This window comes from Callithrix jacchus, chromosome 11, assembly GCF_049354715.1.
Source record: "Callithrix jacchus isolate 240 chromosome 11, calJac240_pri, whole genome shotgun sequence".
In the NCBI taxonomy this organism is placed as follows: Eukaryota; Metazoa; Chordata; class Mammalia; order Primates; family Cebidae; genus Callithrix; species Callithrix jacchus.
In genome coordinates this window covers 29,605,680-29,624,338 of record NC_133512.1, presented here as the reverse complement: position 1 = coordinate 29,624,338, position 18,659 = coordinate 29,605,680, and the positions used below count along the sequence as shown (strand labels likewise).

Sequence of the window (18,659 nt, the reverse complement as noted above, 5' to 3'; positions counted from 1 at the left end):
TCCTGCCTGTTCATGTGGTGGGATTGGCAGTAGCATGTAGAGCAATGCCTAGCAGTCAGGTGAGAGCTGATGCCCATTGAGGACCCTTCTTATTCATCTCTCCATGGAGTTTGTGGAGGATTATGGGAGCCTTTTGGAGGGAAGAGGCCGTAGAAATACAAGACATTATTGCTGGTGTTATCAATCACTGACTGAACGACCAGAGTCCTTTGCTAAGGTTCTAGAAATTTCACCAGGGGCTTTGTGTCAATGTCTATTTTCAACTTATAAATAAGAAAAGCAGTGAAAAAAATGATTTTGAAGCAAACTGGTTTGGAGATGATTTTGCAGTAGAAAACATTAAGAAAAAACAGAATGACAAGGGACTGGTAAAAATGCTGCTAGACTGGGACTCTTCTTTGTGGATGCAGAGTGTCACTTCACTAAGTTACTAGGGTAACTAAGTTAAAACTTAATTCCCAAGGTAGAACTGATTCCCATTCAGCTTCTTTAAAGGGAAGTCTTGAGAGCCAAAGGGAATCAGATAATTTGAGCGGTTTGCTTTGCTTTGGTGGTGAAAATGTGACATTAAGTTTGATTCAACTCAAGTCTCTCAACATACTTTTTGGGAGCCTACTATGTACCAGGCAATCTGATTGCTCTGGGGAAATAGTAGTCACAAGATACATGTGTCCATGTCCTCACGGAGCTTCTAGTTCAGGAATCAAGTCTATAATCACATGATCTTCAAATCAGTTCATTAGTCAATTGCAATTTTCTATGAAGGAAGACCATAGACCTCCTTGAAGAGTATCATACAGGGATTAACTACTTGGGAGGTAAATGGCAGGCTCCGCTAAGGATGGGGCATTTAATTGGATGCCGGAGACACAGCAAAGGCAAAAGAGGGTGCAGGGTGAGTTAGGATTCCCAGTAACGTCCGGGGTTCTGTAGGACAGTAGAGAAGAGTGTTTCAAGGAAGGAGCTGTAAGCCATATCTAATATTTAGATAGGTCAGAGAGAAGAGAGCTGGACATTAGGTATTGGACTGTATGGCAGCATTTTCCAAGCTTGGCACCATTAATATTTGGGAGCTGGATAATTCTATGCCTTGGGTAGCTGTCCTTTGCGTTGTAGGATGCCAGCAGCATCCCTGGCCTCTACCCACTAGATCCCAGAAGCATTCCCCAGTTGTGATGACCAAAAATGTTTCCAGACATTGCCAAATGTCCCCCGGGGGCCCAGATTGCCCCTGGTTGAGAATGACTGCCCTCTGATTTGCAAGTTGGCTTTAGCCTCCCTTTCTTTCAGATTCCTTCTTTTAGGGGGTCGTCTACTTCTAACCCATATTCTCCCAAACTATTTTAATGTATTGCTCTAAGCCATCTTTCCTTCTTTTTGGTGACAGGCAGGGTAGAAAGAAATGAATGCCACAGACGTGTGGTCACCGGTGTCAGGCGCGTTTAGAGACTGGGCAGAGGCTGTTGGCTTTGGCAGCTAGGTGCTCGCAGGCAACCCATGAGAGGGGAGCAGGGGCGGAGGCCAAACTGCAAGGGATTAATGAGTGAGTGGGTGGTGAGGAAGCGGAGGTGGCAAGCATAGAGAACTCTTTCAAGAGCACTAGGCAGTGACGGGAAGCGGAGTGATATAATGGTAGCCTGAGAAGGAAACAGCTTTTTTTTAAAAAATTAAAGGATAGCCAAGCTGGAGTTTGTCAAGGACAAGAAATCAGTGAGACAGAAGGAGTGAGCATGGTGGTTTACAGGGCTAATTCCCAGAAGATAAGGGGTGTGAACGAACCTGGAGAGGAGTGGGAATGCTAATTCCTCTGAGAAAGGAGGGGCTGGAAAGAGTATCAAGGAAGTAACATGAACATGCTGAAGTAGAGGTGTTTAATAAAGGTTGAAGGGAGTCCATTTTGAATGACCTTGAACTTCTTGGTGAAGGAGTAGGTCATTTCCTAGAGAAGGCTGAGTGGGACTGAGGAAATGGTTGGACAGATGTGGAAATGGGGATTGACAAAGTGTCTTGATTTTTAAGGAACAATTCTAAGCTTCCCCCGCTTCAGATTTAAATGTAAAGATGCTTCTAAAACTCGATGTCTTCATTTAAAGTGGAAGTGTATTTTTTTCCTTGACAAGCTGTTATAAAAATATGTGCATCTTTCAATGGAAGAGGTGTTAGAAGTGAGAAAACATAGCAGTCACCCAGTAGTCACTGGAGTATTAGAAACTCACAGTGAAGCCAGTTGTCGTGGCCACGGGATTTACTTTAGGGACCTCCCACAGCCTGGGAACCTGTATGGAGAAGACAGGATGATTGAGAACTGGAAGGGGGAGTAAATACAAGTTATCAGTGCTTGCACTGTGCTGGGGGCACAGAAAGGATTTTTTTCTCCTTTTCCCTCGTGGGAAAGAAACTTAGCTCTATTGGGAATGACTTATAATATGTGAGAGGTTTTTTTTTTTTTTTTTTTTTTTTTTGAGACGGTGTTTTGCTCTTGTCACCCAGGCTGGAGTGCAATGGCACGACCTGGGCTCACTGCAACCTCTGCTTCCTGGGTTCTCCTGCCTCAGCCTCCTGAGTAGCTAGGATTGCAGGCATGTGCCACCACACCTGGCTAATTTTTGTATTTTTAGTAGAGATGGGGTTTTGCCATGTTGGCCTGGCTAGTCTCGAACTCCTGACCTTAGGTGATCTACCTGCCTCGGCCTCCAAAGTGCTGGGATTATGGGCATGAGCCACCACACCTGGCAATGTGGGAGTTTTTTTATGTTTTCGCAGAAGGAGGAGTTTCTCTTGTTCTTTGTAATCTCATAGAGCTCAATATTAATTTCACTCTCTCTTTGTTTTCTGAATTAACTACGTTCTGAATTCTGGTGGCCTTTCTCAGCTGTATACCTGTTGCAGACTGTATATTTTGGTTATTTATAATTTGCTGCTATTTTCCTGCTGAATTAAAAAAAATCACAATGCCCTGCATTATCTGACCTGGAAAATAATTATAGTTAATATGTGGTACTATGGAAATTATTGTTATTTGAGAAGTATTCTGGTTCATATCCTACTTTAGGCTATTATTTTACAAAGTCAAAAATGGCTTATAGAAATTAAAAAAATACACATGTGTATTTTTGTATATACAAAATATATATTTAAAATACAGTGTACATATAAAATACAATATTTTAGAGTATATTTTGGATATATATATATATATATAAAACAAAAATTGTAATTAGTTGTTTGATAGACTAGGCAACTCAGTCTCTAAGTCACATGTGGTAGTCTACGTTCTTGGTGCAGTCATTATACAGTGTTATAGAAGACCAAGAGAATGGATGAACCAGTAGCAAAAATTGCATCATATAAAGCAAACTTCTGTGTATTCAGAAATCTGGCATACTTACCATGTTTTGCAAAAGCCAGTGCTCTCTAATTTATATTAGTATTATATAAATGACAAGTAAATAAGTGATACGTATGCAAAGAACTACTTTGAGAATACTTCGTATAATTCAGCTCAGGGAATTTCTCCATTCTCATGAACGCAGATCTACGCCATTTGCAGAAAACATTTTTACACTAGTAAACAAAGGTAATTGAAACTGATATTGACTATCCTGAGAAATCAGGAAGCTCTGAAAGATTTTCTAAATTGTTGAAGTTTTGGAAATGTTCAGCAGAATATATCATCCGCTGTTGTATTTTCACTTGACGTTGATAAAGCAGATCTTCTGCTAAGTTCAGTTACTACAAACATAACAGTCTGAGGCAGAATAGGCTAGGATCTGCTACAATAACAAATTCCACCAAAGCTTCAATGGCTTAGAGCAAGAAAGGCTTATTTCTATTCCCCAAGGATACATTTCTATTGCAGATTGGCAGGAAGTTCTTCATAATGCCTTAGAATTCAGAAATGCTCTTCATAATGCCTCAGAGATTTAGGATGATTGAGTAGCCACTGTTTCTGATATTGCTAGTTGCCATGTTAAAACGAAGGGGAAGGCAGAATGCTAGAGCGTCTTACACTGGAAATTAGAGGCTGGCCTCTGGGTGACATGTCACTTTCATTCCTTACTCAATGGGCAGAAGTAGTCCCATGGCTTCACCAACCACAAGAAGGCCAGAAAATTCAGTCCCACCATGTGACAAGAAGTCAGACAGCCGAAGACATTTGGGAGCAGCATTTCTGACAGTTATAACATCATTCCCTGAAAATTAAAAATAAGCATTGATTTGTTAACATTGTACAGAATATAGAATACTAAAAATAATTTCTCATGTTACTCTAAAATCATATGTATAATTAAAAAATATCAGATAATAGGTGGGCAAGGTCTTCATAAATGGAAATGTACTGTGCAAATATCACAGTATACATTTGTAGATACATACGTCAAATAATTAGGCATGGCAACTAATTCTTTCCCAAAGTCTGACATGAATCAAGATTCTTTTCTTTCATCATGCATTTCTCCTACTTTTGGTTAATCCATGGATAATGTCTAGCATACTTATCATACCTCAGCCTTAATTTTACACTATTATGTTAAACATTAACTACTTTTGAAAAGCTCCAAATGATTTTGTGAAATTCCAGTACTACTCAGGTCTAAATTCACTTTCATGTTTTGGACATGGTTTTCTCATATGTATAAGGAGAAATGGAAAAATTTTAACTTGTCATGTTGCCATTATTATTCTTCATGACCACAAATAAGCATTCATTTAAACACTTTTATTTGTTTAAAGATGCTGCCTAATTAGGTAGGCATTAGGGCACAGCTTACTTATTTTTTGTATATTTGTTATTTTAATACCTTCAGTGTTGTTCGTTTACCTCTTGCTGTTTTATTCTTTAAACACAAAGTTTAAAGTGCAAACCCATAGCTCCTAAAGAAATATAGAGGTTACTGATTAGTCAGCATAGTTGGTTATACCCAGGGACTATCTAAGAAGTAGAGTCCTTTCATAAAAGTTCCCAGGGAAGGCATAGAAGGCAAAAATTTTCTGCTTATTATTAGTACAGATTTTTCTGCAATTGTAGTTAACCCCTTTGGTCAACTGTAATGGAAATTATGATGTATATATTTGGGTGTAATTGAAAGGAACATCCCAGCACATTTGCTTGCGTAAAAAAGCTTGCGACTTCACTTACTCAAGCTTTCACACTTTTTCGGAGCTGTTTTTTGTTTGTTTTGCCTGTCATGTTTGCAATGCTGAATAAGTCTTTCTCTCAATAATGGTAAATATGTTTTATAAAACTGAATGGCTCTTCTCCCCTTCCCCTTTTTTATTTGTCTGACAGCGCTTCCCAACAGAGGACCATCTGATGATTCACAGGCACAAGCATGAAATGACTTTGAAGTTTCCTTCAATAAAAACAGACAACATGTTATCAGGTAAGGAGCATCAGGCAAAGAAGCTTTGGGTGATCAGATCTGTTTCATGCAAGATACTTGTTCTTTTCGTAGGCAAGTCCCACTGTAAATTGTGCACCTGAAAATACACGTTTCTAAGGTACAGCAGAAATATAATATGGTAATATTCATCCAAATGATAGAAGAGCGGTGACTTCTCACTTTCTAGAATGTGAAATATGTATTACTATGCAACTTGGCTCTATATAAGTTGTTTAAAAATCAGTGTTTTAAAAACCATGTACCTGGCTGGGTGCTGTGGCTCACACCTATAATCCCAGCACTTTGGGAGGCTAAGGTGGGAGGATCACTTGAGGATGGGAGTTTGAGCGAGACCAGCCTGGACAATATGGTGAAACCCCATCTCTACAAAAAATAAAAAAATTAGTTGGTAGTGGTGGCATGCACCTGTAATCCCAGCTACTTGGGAGGCTAAGGCACAAGAATTGCTTGAATCCGGAAAGTGGAGGTTGCAGTGATCCAAGATTGCGCCACTGTGCTCCAGCCTGGGCAACAGAGCAAGACTCTGTCTCAAAAAAAAAAAAAAAAAAAAAAAACAAACCTGTAATCACACTCCAACAACAAATGTTAATTGGCATCTATGTACACCACACTGTTCGGTGAGCCATGGGAAATGCTTCCTGTCTTCAAGGCTATCACTATATAGCATGCATGTGAAAACTTAGCTAAAAGAAAGGATCCTCCATAATATGTATCAAAGGAGTATTTTAAGGAAAAGGTGCTATGCAACTTTGGTAGAAGGAGCTCCTCTTTCTGGATTGAGATGGTCAGTGAAGGTGTCCTTAGGAAATAGTACCTGCCTCCTATGTGGGAGGTGAAATGAGAGAATGTAGGGAAACAGCAAGTACTCAGCAAATGTGAACAGAAATAAATAATACCAAGAAGCCATCAGCTCACTGTGAGTTCTTCTTTTGAGAAGTATTATGGTAAATTAGAAAAAGTGCAGGGGCGGGAGTGAGGAACCTGAGCTCTACCCCGGGCTTCGCCCCACCTGCCCATGACCTGGAGCTAGTTATTGAAACTTTGTGGGCTTCCGTTTTTTTCCCCCCAAAACTAGGAATGATTGTATCTGCCAAGCCTACTTCAAAGGCTTATTATGAAGATTCAATGAAAGAATGTAAGGAAAAGTGTCGCATAGACCCTACCAGGATAATCAGATAGTTTCTTGTTACTCTTCAAGACTAGAAAAATTTCACCTTAGCCCGTCTCTTCTTAGCACACCTATGGATATGTTTTAAACATATTAGAAGAGAAACAAACTGTCCTGCCAGGCCTGGCTCATGTGATTTAGTGTTTCTATGTTACTTTAATTTTATAAGTACTTTATTACCATGATTTTTATAATTCTATTTAAAATTTTTATTTTGTTTTTAGTTCTGGGTTACAGATACAGGATATCACAATTACCAATAAATCCTCTAAGACTTTTGTCAGACAGGGTATTGTAACCCACTGTTACTGATAGAGAAGGAAGGGCCCAGGTGATGGAGCTTCCGTCCCAGTCTCAGACCGCAGGGAAAAGATGAGGGCCCTTGATCCCCAGTACTAACCCACTGACCTGCGCATAGCTACTGCATCATCAGACTTTGCCACTTTATAGACATTGTCAGATTCTCCCAGTACTCCTGGTGTCAGAGCCATCCACACATCCAGTGATTTGTTGACAGTGCCAATGTGCTCTGGCTTGGAAGACTCCAAGTTCAAAGGCAGCCTGTGCCCTTCTCTTCACCCTCCACGCACCACCCCTCAGCCTCTGTTGTTGAGCTTGCTGTTTAAAACTTGTTTTGTCTTTAAGTCTGCAAGCAGAGATGCAGAAACTCAAATTCGTAAGAATTATAACAGCCTAGAAGGATTAGGAGAAATGGCCTACTCTTTTGTTTTTTATCCATTATGTTCTATAGAGTCACTTGTAGTATAACTTAATGGTTCATCAGTGAGCATAGATACACAAGTAGCAAGGCTGTAGACCCTGCAGTTCCCAATACATTCAAAAATTCTCTCTTTATTTTTCCCAAATCGGATTCCTCAAATAGGCTGCCTGGTGGTAGAGGAGTGGGAGGTGAGTTCAGGGAATGATGATTATGTAGAGAGATTACAACTATAGTTTAAGTACCAGAGCATCTGAAGGTCTGAAAAAGAGCAGCTGAAGATGTGCGAACACTCCAAAGAAGCATTCCTCTGTATAGTGCTTCAGCGGGGTTTTTTTTGGTTAATCTCTTGCAGCTTTGCAATTGTTTGTACCGGATCCTTATAAATTTGAGGCTGTTCCTGCCAATCATTGGCAGTGCCAGGTGGAAAACTATTTGGAGAAAAGTAACTGTAATTTTTATTATGTCATATTTGGAATGAGAAAATGAAGAGATAAATAAATAGGAGGAAAAATAGCATGAGTGAGATATTGACATTTTCTCTTTTGCTTTCTCATGGTTTACGTTGCGGTTGGTGTGAGGCCATTTAATACCCTGAATGAAATGAAGTGCTAACTTTTAAAACTTGCTACACACTTTGCATGTTCTTAGTTTCATAGAATTTTCTTACTGGAAGGGAATGCAGAGCTATCCAGTCTGGTTCAATTTCTTTGCACTTAGGGAACTCTGTGTAATATACCAACGTTGATTGTAATATACCAACAATCCATCCTGAATTAGAATAGGCTATTGTGTAGTTAGTTTTACTTGGTTATTTTAAATTGTTTTCCCCAGGAAATACTTTAGTGTTTATTTTTCTCAAGATTCATTTTCCATAATGGTAATTGTGGCATATTGGATTATGATTACATATATGACACGATTTTACTTGACTGTTGCTTATTTAAATTTGATTTATCAAAAGCTTCTGAGTATACTTTTATTAAAACTATGTTCATAGACCAAATTAGTTTGTAATTGTATTTTGTCATACTGTCCATGATGAGTTTTAATATCTTAAGAGTTTAAGAATTGGTTTTTTTTTTTGCAAGAAAAAAGACAAAAGTCAGGCTTTTGCAAGAAAAAAGACAAAAGTCAAGATATAAATATCTATCATATTTTGTCTTCTTAAAATATGACAAGCCTCAACTCATCTGAAATAAAATGTGTAATTGAATATTGCTTGAAAAAATGGCCTAGGATGAACTTGAAGATTTTTGCCTTGATGTTTTAAGTTATATCATTTTTATAATTATTGTTACTATATTTCAAGTTATATACAATCATTCATCTTCATGATAGGCAACAAAATATTATAAGGTAAATAAAATTTTAATGAGCATGTTTGTTTTCCAGGACCAGAAGTCTTTAGTGTGAGTTCGATCTATCTTTTAAGAAAACAAAGTATTCTAATACCACGTAAATACATGAGAGAGATTGAGAGAGAGAGAGAGAGAGAGAGAGAGAGAGAGAAACTGGCTGGGCATGGTGGCTCATGCCTGTAATCCCAGCACTTTGGGAGGCTAAGGTGGGTGGATCACCTGAGGTCAGGAGTTCCAGACCAGCCTGGCCAACATGGTGAAATCCTGTCTCTACTAAAAATACAAAAATTAGCTGGGCATGGTGGCAGGCACCTGTAATCTCAGCTACTCAGGAGGCTGAGGCAGGAGAATCGCTTGAACCTGGGAGGCGGATGTTGCAGTGAGCAGAGATCGCACCACTGCACTCCAGTGTGGGTGACAGAGCAAGACTCTGTCTCAAAAAAAAAAAAAAAAAAAAATGAGTAAATAACTAACATGTACACACACATGATGCATTTCTAGAGTCCTAATGTGATGATGGATGTGAGTCTTTCCCTTCAGCTGTTCTCATTGTGAAGAACAATAATTTCCTAGTAATGGAAGTTGTGATGTAGAAGGGTTTTGAGTGCTGAGTTTGAGGTGAGGAAATGTAGAGGACAATGCACTTTCACAGTTACCACCTATTATGTGATGCAATGCTTGGTTTGAAAATCATGATCAAATGTCAGTGTAGAGGTAAAGAGGGTGGTGTCTGAGTCTATTTCAGCAGTACTTTGGGTACGTACCTGGGAATTTCAAATCTTGTCTTGGTAAATGTCCCTACCCTGACTTCTTTATAGAGTTCCTGGGTTCTGTGTAGGAAAAGAAAGACCCAGAATGAGAATCAAAGCACAACCTTATTGCTGAACAAACAAATAATATTCCAAATATTCCAAATGAGAATTCCTATTGAAACAAAAACTCAAATGGAGCACATGCCTTTTTCTCCAACACCACTGTAAATCTTGATACCAGCAAGTTCAGCCTTTACTGTGGAGAGAGATTGAAACAGCCCTTCCAGGTAGGGCTGTGTGTGCATATGTGTCCTCTTATGTGCTCACATGTGTTTGTGCGTGTGACCTAAAGGATGATAGATTTTGTTGCCTGGACGGGGAGGGGAACATGAAGTTCAAGAGTGCTGTGGATCTTTCCCTCGAGGTAAAACCCAATTGACAGCTCAGGTGGGAGGTGTAAGAAAGACACGCGGAACTGTGTTTCTTTTGATGGCTAGGTAGCCTACCTACGATGTCATGGCTCAACTAATGCTACAGGCAACTGGTCTGTGCCTGGAGGGAAGTTAGGACAGGCACCAGTCAAGGTGTAGGAAGAGGGGCTGAAGTTGCCCTTCTGCTGACAAGTATTCATTCATGCAGCAAACACTCCTTGAGTGCCTGCAATGTATGTTAATTGCTGCATTGAACAAGACAGGTGAGGTCTCTTTCATGAAACTTACTACTCAAGTGGGGTACAGGCGAAGGGAGATAATAAATAACAAAAAAAACCCTGGATAAGTAAATAAGTATCAACAACAAGTGCTATAATGAAGAGAAAACATGACAATGTCATAGCAAGTGGCCAGCAGGAAAGGCCTCTGGGCACCTTAGGCTCGGAGGTCCTTTCTCCCTGACCTCTGAATGTGGTGGGACTGGATGTGGGTAAGACCACAAGACCAATTGTGGCACGGTTGACTGTATCTTGAGCTGACACTGAAGAGAGGCAGGAAAGACTGTCTTCTTCATTCCATCTTCCCTCATTCATCAGATTCTCAGCACTCACCATTTAATAGGGAGCATCTGACATAAATGACAATATAGTCCTTCAGAACACAACTGTGTCCCTAGATTAGGTCTAATATCAGGGCCTATCTCTAGTTCCAGGCTCTAAACCTAATTCTGATGGTGGAGAAGGGAAGGAAATCATTCAGGGAAGTAAAACACTTTTCCCCAGAGGCTAATCATGATCATCCTGTCAGGGAACCCAAATCCATTGCTCACGGTTCTTTGCTAGAAGAGTCTACCTAATAATCCCTGTGCGTGTTAAGAGGGAAGCCAGAGGGAAGATGGCATATCTCACTCCAAATTCTTTTGTGTGTATGTGGGGGAGGAGGGGGCAGGATACTTGTTAATTTTCTGCAGGGAACTGGAAGAAAACAAAGGAAAAGAGGAAGTTCAAGTTGAGGAAAATAATGGGCTGAGAAAGGGAAGTATAGTTTGGAGATGGAGGAAGTGATAAGGTGGTGATTGAGACCACATTTCTTGAACTGCAAGGAAGCGAAACTCAGGCTAACAGGCAGCTCGCGCCTGTAATCCCAGCACTTTGGGAGGCCGAGGGGGTGGATCACGAGGTCAAGAGATCCAGACCATCCTGGTCAACATGGTGAAACCCCGTCTCTACTAAAAATACAAAAATTAGCTGGGCATGGTGGTGGGCGCCTTTAGTCCCAGCTACTCGGGAGGCTGAGGCAGGAGAATTGCTTGAACCCAGAAGGCGGAGGTAGCGGTGAACCGAGATCGCGCTATTACACTCCAGTCTGGGTAACAAGAGCGAAACTCTGTCTCAAAAAAAAAAAAAAAAAAAGAAAAGAAAAGGATGCGTGGCCATGCCCTGCGAGGACAGGAATGCAGCTGGGTTTCTGGAATTAACTAAAACTAGGAACTCGACACCCCAGGGTGCATTTTCTGTTCCCAGTCTCTGATCGTTTTTGAGTATCCTCCTTCCTCCTTACTTCTCTTTCACTGCAGGCTGGCTTTCTCTGCTTCCTAGACCACAAGACAGAAAATATGACCACCGGGAGGGGTGGCTCAGGCCTGTAATCCTAGCACTTTGAGAGGCTGAGGCAGGTAGATCACTTGAGACCAGGAGTTCAAGACCAGCCTGGCCAGCATGACCAAACTCTGTCACCCATTTCTACTAAAAATAGAAAAATTGTCTGAGTGTGGTGGCTCACACCTGTAATTCCAGCACTTTGGCAGGCCGAGGTGGGCAGATCACCTGAGATCAGGAGTTCAAGACCACCCTAATCAACATGGAGAAACCCCATCGCTACTAAAAAAAAAAAAAAAAAAAAAAAAAATACAAAATTAGCCGGGTGTGGTGGTGCATGCCTATAATTCCAGTTACTTGGGAGGCTGAGGCAGGAGAATCATTTGAACCCAGGAGGCAGAGGTTTCAGTGAGCTGAGATAGTGCCATTGCACTCCCAGCCTTGGCAACAAGAGCAAAACCCCATCTCATAAAGAAAGGAAAAAAAAAAAATAGAAAAAATACCTAGATAATAGTGTCAGGTGCCTGTAATCCCAGCTACTGGGGAGGTTGAGGCACAAGAATGGCTTGATCCTGGGAAACAGAGGTTGCAGTGAACTGAGATCATCCACTGTACTCCAGCCTGGGTGACAGAGCAAAACTTTGTCTCAAAAAAAAAAAAAAAGGAAAATGTTAAAATGCTCACTGTGAATGAAGAGACCCCCAAACAGGCTTTGTGTGAGCAACATGGTTGCAGGCAACCTGGGTGCGGGCAGACTGAGGCCAGAAACCTAAAAACGGGAAAGAATTGAGACTGCTGGGAGATCTCGGGGCAGGGTGATACTGTGGGGTTGTTAGAAGGAGGATTTGTTGTATTGACTGACTGGTTATCACTTGTATACAGTTTTGTAGGAATTGAGAAATTAATCAGAAAACACATGGTCCAATGAGAAAAATGGGTATCAGAGGACTAAGGACTGGAAGAAGTCATGACTCCCAGTTAGAGAGTGTCTGGCCAGTCCAGGCAGCTCCAGAGTAGCCATTTGCCTGATTAGCGAGCTTTTGGGTGCTATCTTTTAATTTATTGATGGCATCATATGTGAGACCGGACTAGTTTACAGAAAAACAACATTCTTCACTGAGGAATAGGCAAAGACCTCCTTTTTCAGCAGTCAGTAAATGAGGACCTCTGCGGTTTTGGAGGACAGCTGCAGCCAGGGAATTTACTTGAGCTTGAAGAAGGGATAGTGATTGGGTTAATTCTGCACTGCTAGCAGGGGAATCATTAGAGAGGCTACGGGAGGTGACGATGGAAGTCGTAGGCCTGCTATGCCTGTGCCGAATGCAATAGTAATTTCTAGCCCTACAAGTAAGTGATCAATCCAATGATCCATTTGTGTCATGTCGGGACCACAAGGGGAACAGGGAGGCTTTCTACTCCGTTGGCAAACTGAATTTTGGGAATTAGGGAAACTAGGGTACAAGTGCCTGTCCAGTCGGTAGGAAGGCAGATGTAAGAAGAAGAACCACAGAAGAAAAAGGTCCTTGGCTGCGACAGAACTGAAAGTGTAAACTGAAAAGGTAGGAAAGTGTGCTAAGGGGACTGGGGCTTTGCATCCAAATGCCAAGGGAGCCAGCAAGGGCTACGGCTGTTAAAGGTTGCAGTGGGGTTTGCTAGGGTAACTGTGTGGAGGGAGAGCCTTTGTTTTCCTGGTGTATGAGAATGCAGGTGGTATCTATAAGCAACCACTCACTTTCATTAAGATTGGGTGTAAACAGAGAACCAGACTGAGATTAAGAGTGAAATATCAGCTGTAATTGCCTGGAGGAAAAGTGTAAACCGGCCACTTAAACAAAAGCAGGGTGTGTAAAAGTAAATGAGTGCAGTGAATTTGAGCACAGTTAGACAGAAAGTAATAGAAACAGAGACTTTGTGGGGTGTGGTTTAAGTAGCCAGGGAGACTGCATAAAGTGGAGAAGGCAAGGAGCTGAAAGTAAGTGTGAGGTGTGAAGAGGAAGGTTTGGAGGTTGTGAGAGCCATCGAGGGTGAGTGGGGCATGGCCTGTGATTTTAAGGGATTCTGGGAATATCAGGGCGGCAGCTGCGGCTGCGCATAGGCATGAGGGCCAGCCCAGGACCGTGAGGTTACATTGTTTGGTTAAAAAGGCTACAGGCCGTGGGCCTGGCTCCTGTGCAAGAATTCCTACGGCACAGCCTTTTATTTCTGCTGTGTACGGAGAGAAGGATTGAGAGGAGTTGGGGAGCACTAAAGTAGGAGCAGTCTCTAAGGCCTTTTTTAGAGAAGGAAAGGAAGAATAGGGAAAGGATGTTTGGTCTGTGGGGTCAGCTAAATTTTTTTTTTTTTTTTCGGAAGTTTATAAAGTGGTTTGGTCAGTGGAGGCAAAACTTGGTATCCAGAGGTGAAAGTATCCTACAATGCCTAGGAAGGAGAGAAGCTTTTGTTTAGTGGGTGGGGTTGGGGTTTGGGAAATCAACTGGATATGGTTGCCAGGGAGAGCCTGTGTATGCCGGTGAAAGATTATGGGTATACATTACCGAGATAGGTAATGAATGGGGAAGAAATTTGGGCTTTAGAAAAAAGCGTTTTTGAGGTAACAGTCAGTTGTGGAAGGGGTACGGAAGATAGGAGGGTATAGGGGTTTGGTACAACCAGGCGGATGGGAAGTACAATCTGATTGACGAGGCGGAGGTCTTAGTGGGAACTGAAAGGCCGTGTTGTATTCAACAAGTATGGGGGGGTGATGTTGCACTCTAGGGTTAAGGTTGCGGGGGAAGCTACTGCGGGAGGTGCAGGTTCAGGGAGGACGGTGGCATGAGGTGTGGCTGTAGCCCTGGAGTAGTTAAGGGGGCAGACAATTGTGCTAGGATATCTAGGCCTAACAGGGGAACTGGACAAGGGGGATAATTAGAAAAGAATACGGAAAGGTGTGCTGGCCTAAATGACACCAGACTTGGGGAGTTGTGAGAGGCCTGGAGCCCTTGCTGTCAATTCCCACAGCAGTTATGAGGCCAAGGAGACAGGTCCTTGAAAGGAAGGCAGCGTCGAGTGGGTGGCCTCCGTGTTGATTAAGAAGGGGATGGACTTTCCCTCCACTGTAAGAGTTACCCAAAGCTTGGCATCCATGGTGGTCCAGGGGGCCTCCGAGATGTTTGGGCAGCATCAGTCTTCAGCCGCCAAGCCAAAGAGATCTGGAAAGGATTTGGTCCAGGAGCTTTGGGTTGGAGCTCTGGGAGCAGCGACATGGGTCAGACAGTCCAACTTTCCATGGGGTCTCACACAGACGAGGCAGGGCTTAGGAGGAATCCCGGGCTGCGGGCATTCCTTGGCCCAGTGTCCAGGTTTCTGACACTTGAAGCAAGGTCCAGGAGGGGCGGCTGGACATTGCAGTCTGGGCGCTTTGAAGCCTTTGTGTGCCGATATGTGGCTGGGGTTTGTCTTACAGCAGAGGCAAGCATCTGTCGAGATGTGCTGCCGCTGGGCAACTTTTTCCCTATTTTTGAACACCTTAAAGCAAGGTTGATGAATTCCTGTTGTGGGGTTTGAAGGCCAGATTCTGATTTCTGTAGCTTTTGTAATGTCGGGCTAATTGGGTGATAAAATGCATATTAAGTGTTCTTCAGGGGTGAGAGTAGAAGTAAGGACGACATTTAAGTCCTTCCAGTGAGATTACAGGACTGGACTAAGTATTGGAGGATCTGATGAAAAGGAGCCTAACTGTTGGCTGATTTGGGAAAGGTCAGATAAAGGGAAAGGAACATCCATCCTAACTGTGCGATCAGCTTCAGTCACCTCTTGAAGGGGGACTTGTTGAGTGTGGGTGAGAGGAGTTAGCCACGGGACGAAACTGTAAGCCTGACTGCGTATGAGGTGGGGAGGTGACAAGAGGGGCATAAAAAGGTGGGTTGTGGGCAGAGGAAGAGGAGGGAGGCTCTGGGGAGTGGGGATTGGCTTAGTTCGGACAGGTGGGGGGAGAAAGTTTAGAAGGGTCGGTGGACAAGGAGGATTCTGGTTACTGGCGGGGGCAGGAGGGGTGGACGCAAGGGATAGAAGGAGCAGAGATTAGGAGGGGATTAGAGTGTAAAAGAAGTGCCTGGACGTCTGGCACCTTAGACCATTTACCCATTTGTTGACAAAAATTGTCTAGGTCTTGCAGAACAGAAAAATTGAAAGTGCTGTTTTCTGGCCATTTGGAATTATTGTTTAATTTGTACTGAGGCCAGGCGGTGTTACAGAGACATTTAGGTTTCAGATCGGGGACAGTTGAAGAGGTTTTAGCTTTTAGGATGCAGCCTAGAGGTGAAGACAGAGGAATAGAGGGCGGATTATTGCCCCGGTGAAGGAGATAAGTTTTAAAGAAAGGCGTAGAGACTAAGAGAAGGAGTCAGCAGCTACCAGGTTTGCAGTAGGTGTCCCTGACTGATTCCTGGGCTGTAACGTGGGTGAGTGATCAAGGCAGGCATCCCTGCAATTGACTAGTTACCAAGGAAAGAGTCTTGTCTTCCTGAATCTGTGACTGACTTCGGAGTTTTTGAGTGAGAGGAAGAGACTTGGCTCCTCCGGCTCCACATGGATAATGAGTGTCTCTTCATCTCTACTAGAAGGAGAAAGATTTAAAGGAAAAAGAGAGAAAGAGGGAAAGCCTTGTCTCCTTGGAATTTGAAGGAAAAGAGAGAGGGGGCGGAGAGAGACTTGTCTCCTGTTCCCCAAAGGAAAAGAGAGAGAGGAGACTTGTCTCCCCTTCCCTAAAGGAAAACAAAGGCAGGGGGCAGGTGAGGGGGAGACTGCTTACCTGATGTGAAGCTGGTGGGAAAGCTGTTCAGCACACTAAGTGTGAGCTGCTGGTCTTGTCTGATGTGTTGAGGTCTCAGGTGGGTCTCTTCCCAGAAGGGGAGCAGGGACAGAGGGCTGGTCTCCTTAAAGGAGAATCCCTGTCCCAGGTTGCCAGCACCAAATGTTAAAATGTGTGCTTTGAATGATGAAACCCCAAACAGGCTTTGTATGAGCAACATGGCTATTTATTTACCTAGGTGCAGGTGGGCTGAGGCTGAAAACCATGTCACCCTCCAAATTCTTTTTAGAATGAGTTAGGATATTATAAAAACTGAGTAGATAAATCACACACATGACCCATACTTACCACTTCTTCTTGGCAATTCCATTGATAGTAAAGGTATATAGTAACTTCCCACTGTGTGAATTAATTGGATCTTTATGGGACAGAGGGTGGGAGAGATGGCTTGCACCAGAGGGCAGCATGGTAATAATACTAGCTACCGTTTGCTGCCTTCCCTTACACCAGGCATTGCACCCTGTGCTTTATATACTTTAGGTCATTTAATCGTTACTGCTTTTTTTTTTTATATGAGAAAACAAGATCAAAGGAATAAGTAGTTTGCTCCAAGGCCATATATATCTGTAATTTTCTTACCGTGCACCCAGATGTGTGTTTTGGTCTCAGACGTATGTTTGGCTATAAATCTATGAAATACTTTTTCTTATATTATTGTATCTCTTGAATCGTCATCCAATGGAGAAAAGAATCAAAAGTTTTTAGGAGATTCTTCTAACACATGAGCATTGCAAAGAACAAAGAGTTGTGGTTTAAAATCAGATTGTCTCATCCACTGTGACAAATAGTATGTAAATGCTACTGTCATTTAAAGGAGTTGTCTGTTTCTTGTTCATGTCGTTAGCTGGTCTAGCAAAATGGAATTTTGAATAATTCCTCTGAATCCTTTGAAGGCCTGGCTCTGCAATATTCTTTTTTATATGAAAAGCTTACTTGCAGTCTTTGTTCTACCTGGAAACCAGTCCCCTCTGACTAAGTGTATAGAAATCTCACGCAATTGGGGACTAGATGGAAAATTAAGTATTAGCTTCTGCTATTCAGGGCATTTTTTTCCTTGGGTCCGCTAGTTCACTCCACCAGCAGAGACTTGATCTCATGGTGTTAATAACTCTTCTGACTAGCCTAGCCTCAGTAAAGCAAATTGAAATTGTGTCTTGATTATGGCTGGAACACTTGGGGCAGCTCATGGTTGATCGTGAGTAGGTGTGGAATATATAATTGGTTACTTTAAATCTAAAACGATGTCTTTTGAAGTTAGTGGAGCATGCGTTGTAAGAGATGCCTTCGTCAGAGCATTGTCTAATGGACTCACAGGCACTTGGAAGAACATCTAGTCCAACAGTTCTCTATCTTGGCAATTAATGGATCCCCAGAATATGAGTCAGGAGTGTGAACTGTGCCCCATCTCCCCACTGACCTGGATCACCCTGGCCAGGATGTTTTTTTGTTTTTTGTTTTTGAGATGGGGTCTAGTTCTGTCACTCAGTCTGGAGTACAGTGCCGTGATCTCAGCTCACTGCAACCTCTGCCTCCTGGGTTCAAGCAATTCTCCTGCCTCAGCCTCCCAAGTAGCTGGCACCCGCCACCATGCCCAGCTAATTTTTCTAATTTTAGTAGAAATGGGGTTTCACTGTGTTGGCCAGGATTTTTTTTTTAAGCATTCCACATCTATTGATTAAAACCAGGTTTGCTTTGGTTTGTCCCATGGTAGCACTGCCTTTCGGGATGGATACAGGGAAATAGTAACATCAGTGTTACTGAGAGACTCCTCATATATATTCACACTCAATAAAAGGAACATATATTTCAAAGAAATCTAAAATTCCATGGAATTCTGTGAGTTGTTATTGGTTATTGCTCTTAGAAAGGATTATGTATAATAGAATTCATTTAATGTAAATTCTCTTAAATTAGGACTTTATTAAAATTTAGTTAGGGACTAAGTTGGAGTACTTTAAAGAAAGCATTTGCTGAAAAATTTATGAGATAAATGTAACTAATAAAATAATATCAAAAATACCTAAGAAAAATACCTTTTTTGAGAACTCTCTTACTAACAAGATATACGAATTCCCAGTTTTTCTCCATTGATTTGAATGGCACTCTTGAGGAATTCCATTAGGCCACATTTTTTTTTTTTTGGTTGAATCTGAGTCATGCAAAAAATAAAAATGCATTGCCCTTAAAGAATATCCTGTAATTAGACTGGCCACTAGCCTCTATTGTAACTAATGAGGGTTTTTATAGTATTACTAGCCACTATCAGTCTCATACCATATGATGTAACATTATTATACCTAGTCTTTTACTAATGCCACAATTGAGAATATCAGACCAACAGGAAAGAAAATTTTGCTTAGGAAGTTAATATTCTTTT

At 42.0% G+C, this 18,659-nt stretch overlaps 1 protein-coding gene across 7 annotated transcripts in view; it reads left to right on the top strand.

Moving 5' to 3' along the window:
• Window positions 1-18,659, top strand: part of CREB5 (cAMP responsive element binding protein 5) — a 416,669-nt gene that overhangs the window by 80,752 nt on the left and 317,258 nt on the right. For all 7 annotated transcript variants that reach the window (XM_017975230.4, XM_078342509.1, XM_035253540.3 and 4 more), the window contains one exon: window positions 5,291-5,384. In XM_017975230.4, the coding sequence (XP_017830719.1) occupies window positions 5,291-5,384 (94 nt within the window). The remainder of the gene's footprint in view (window positions 1-5,290; window positions 5,385-18,659) is intronic.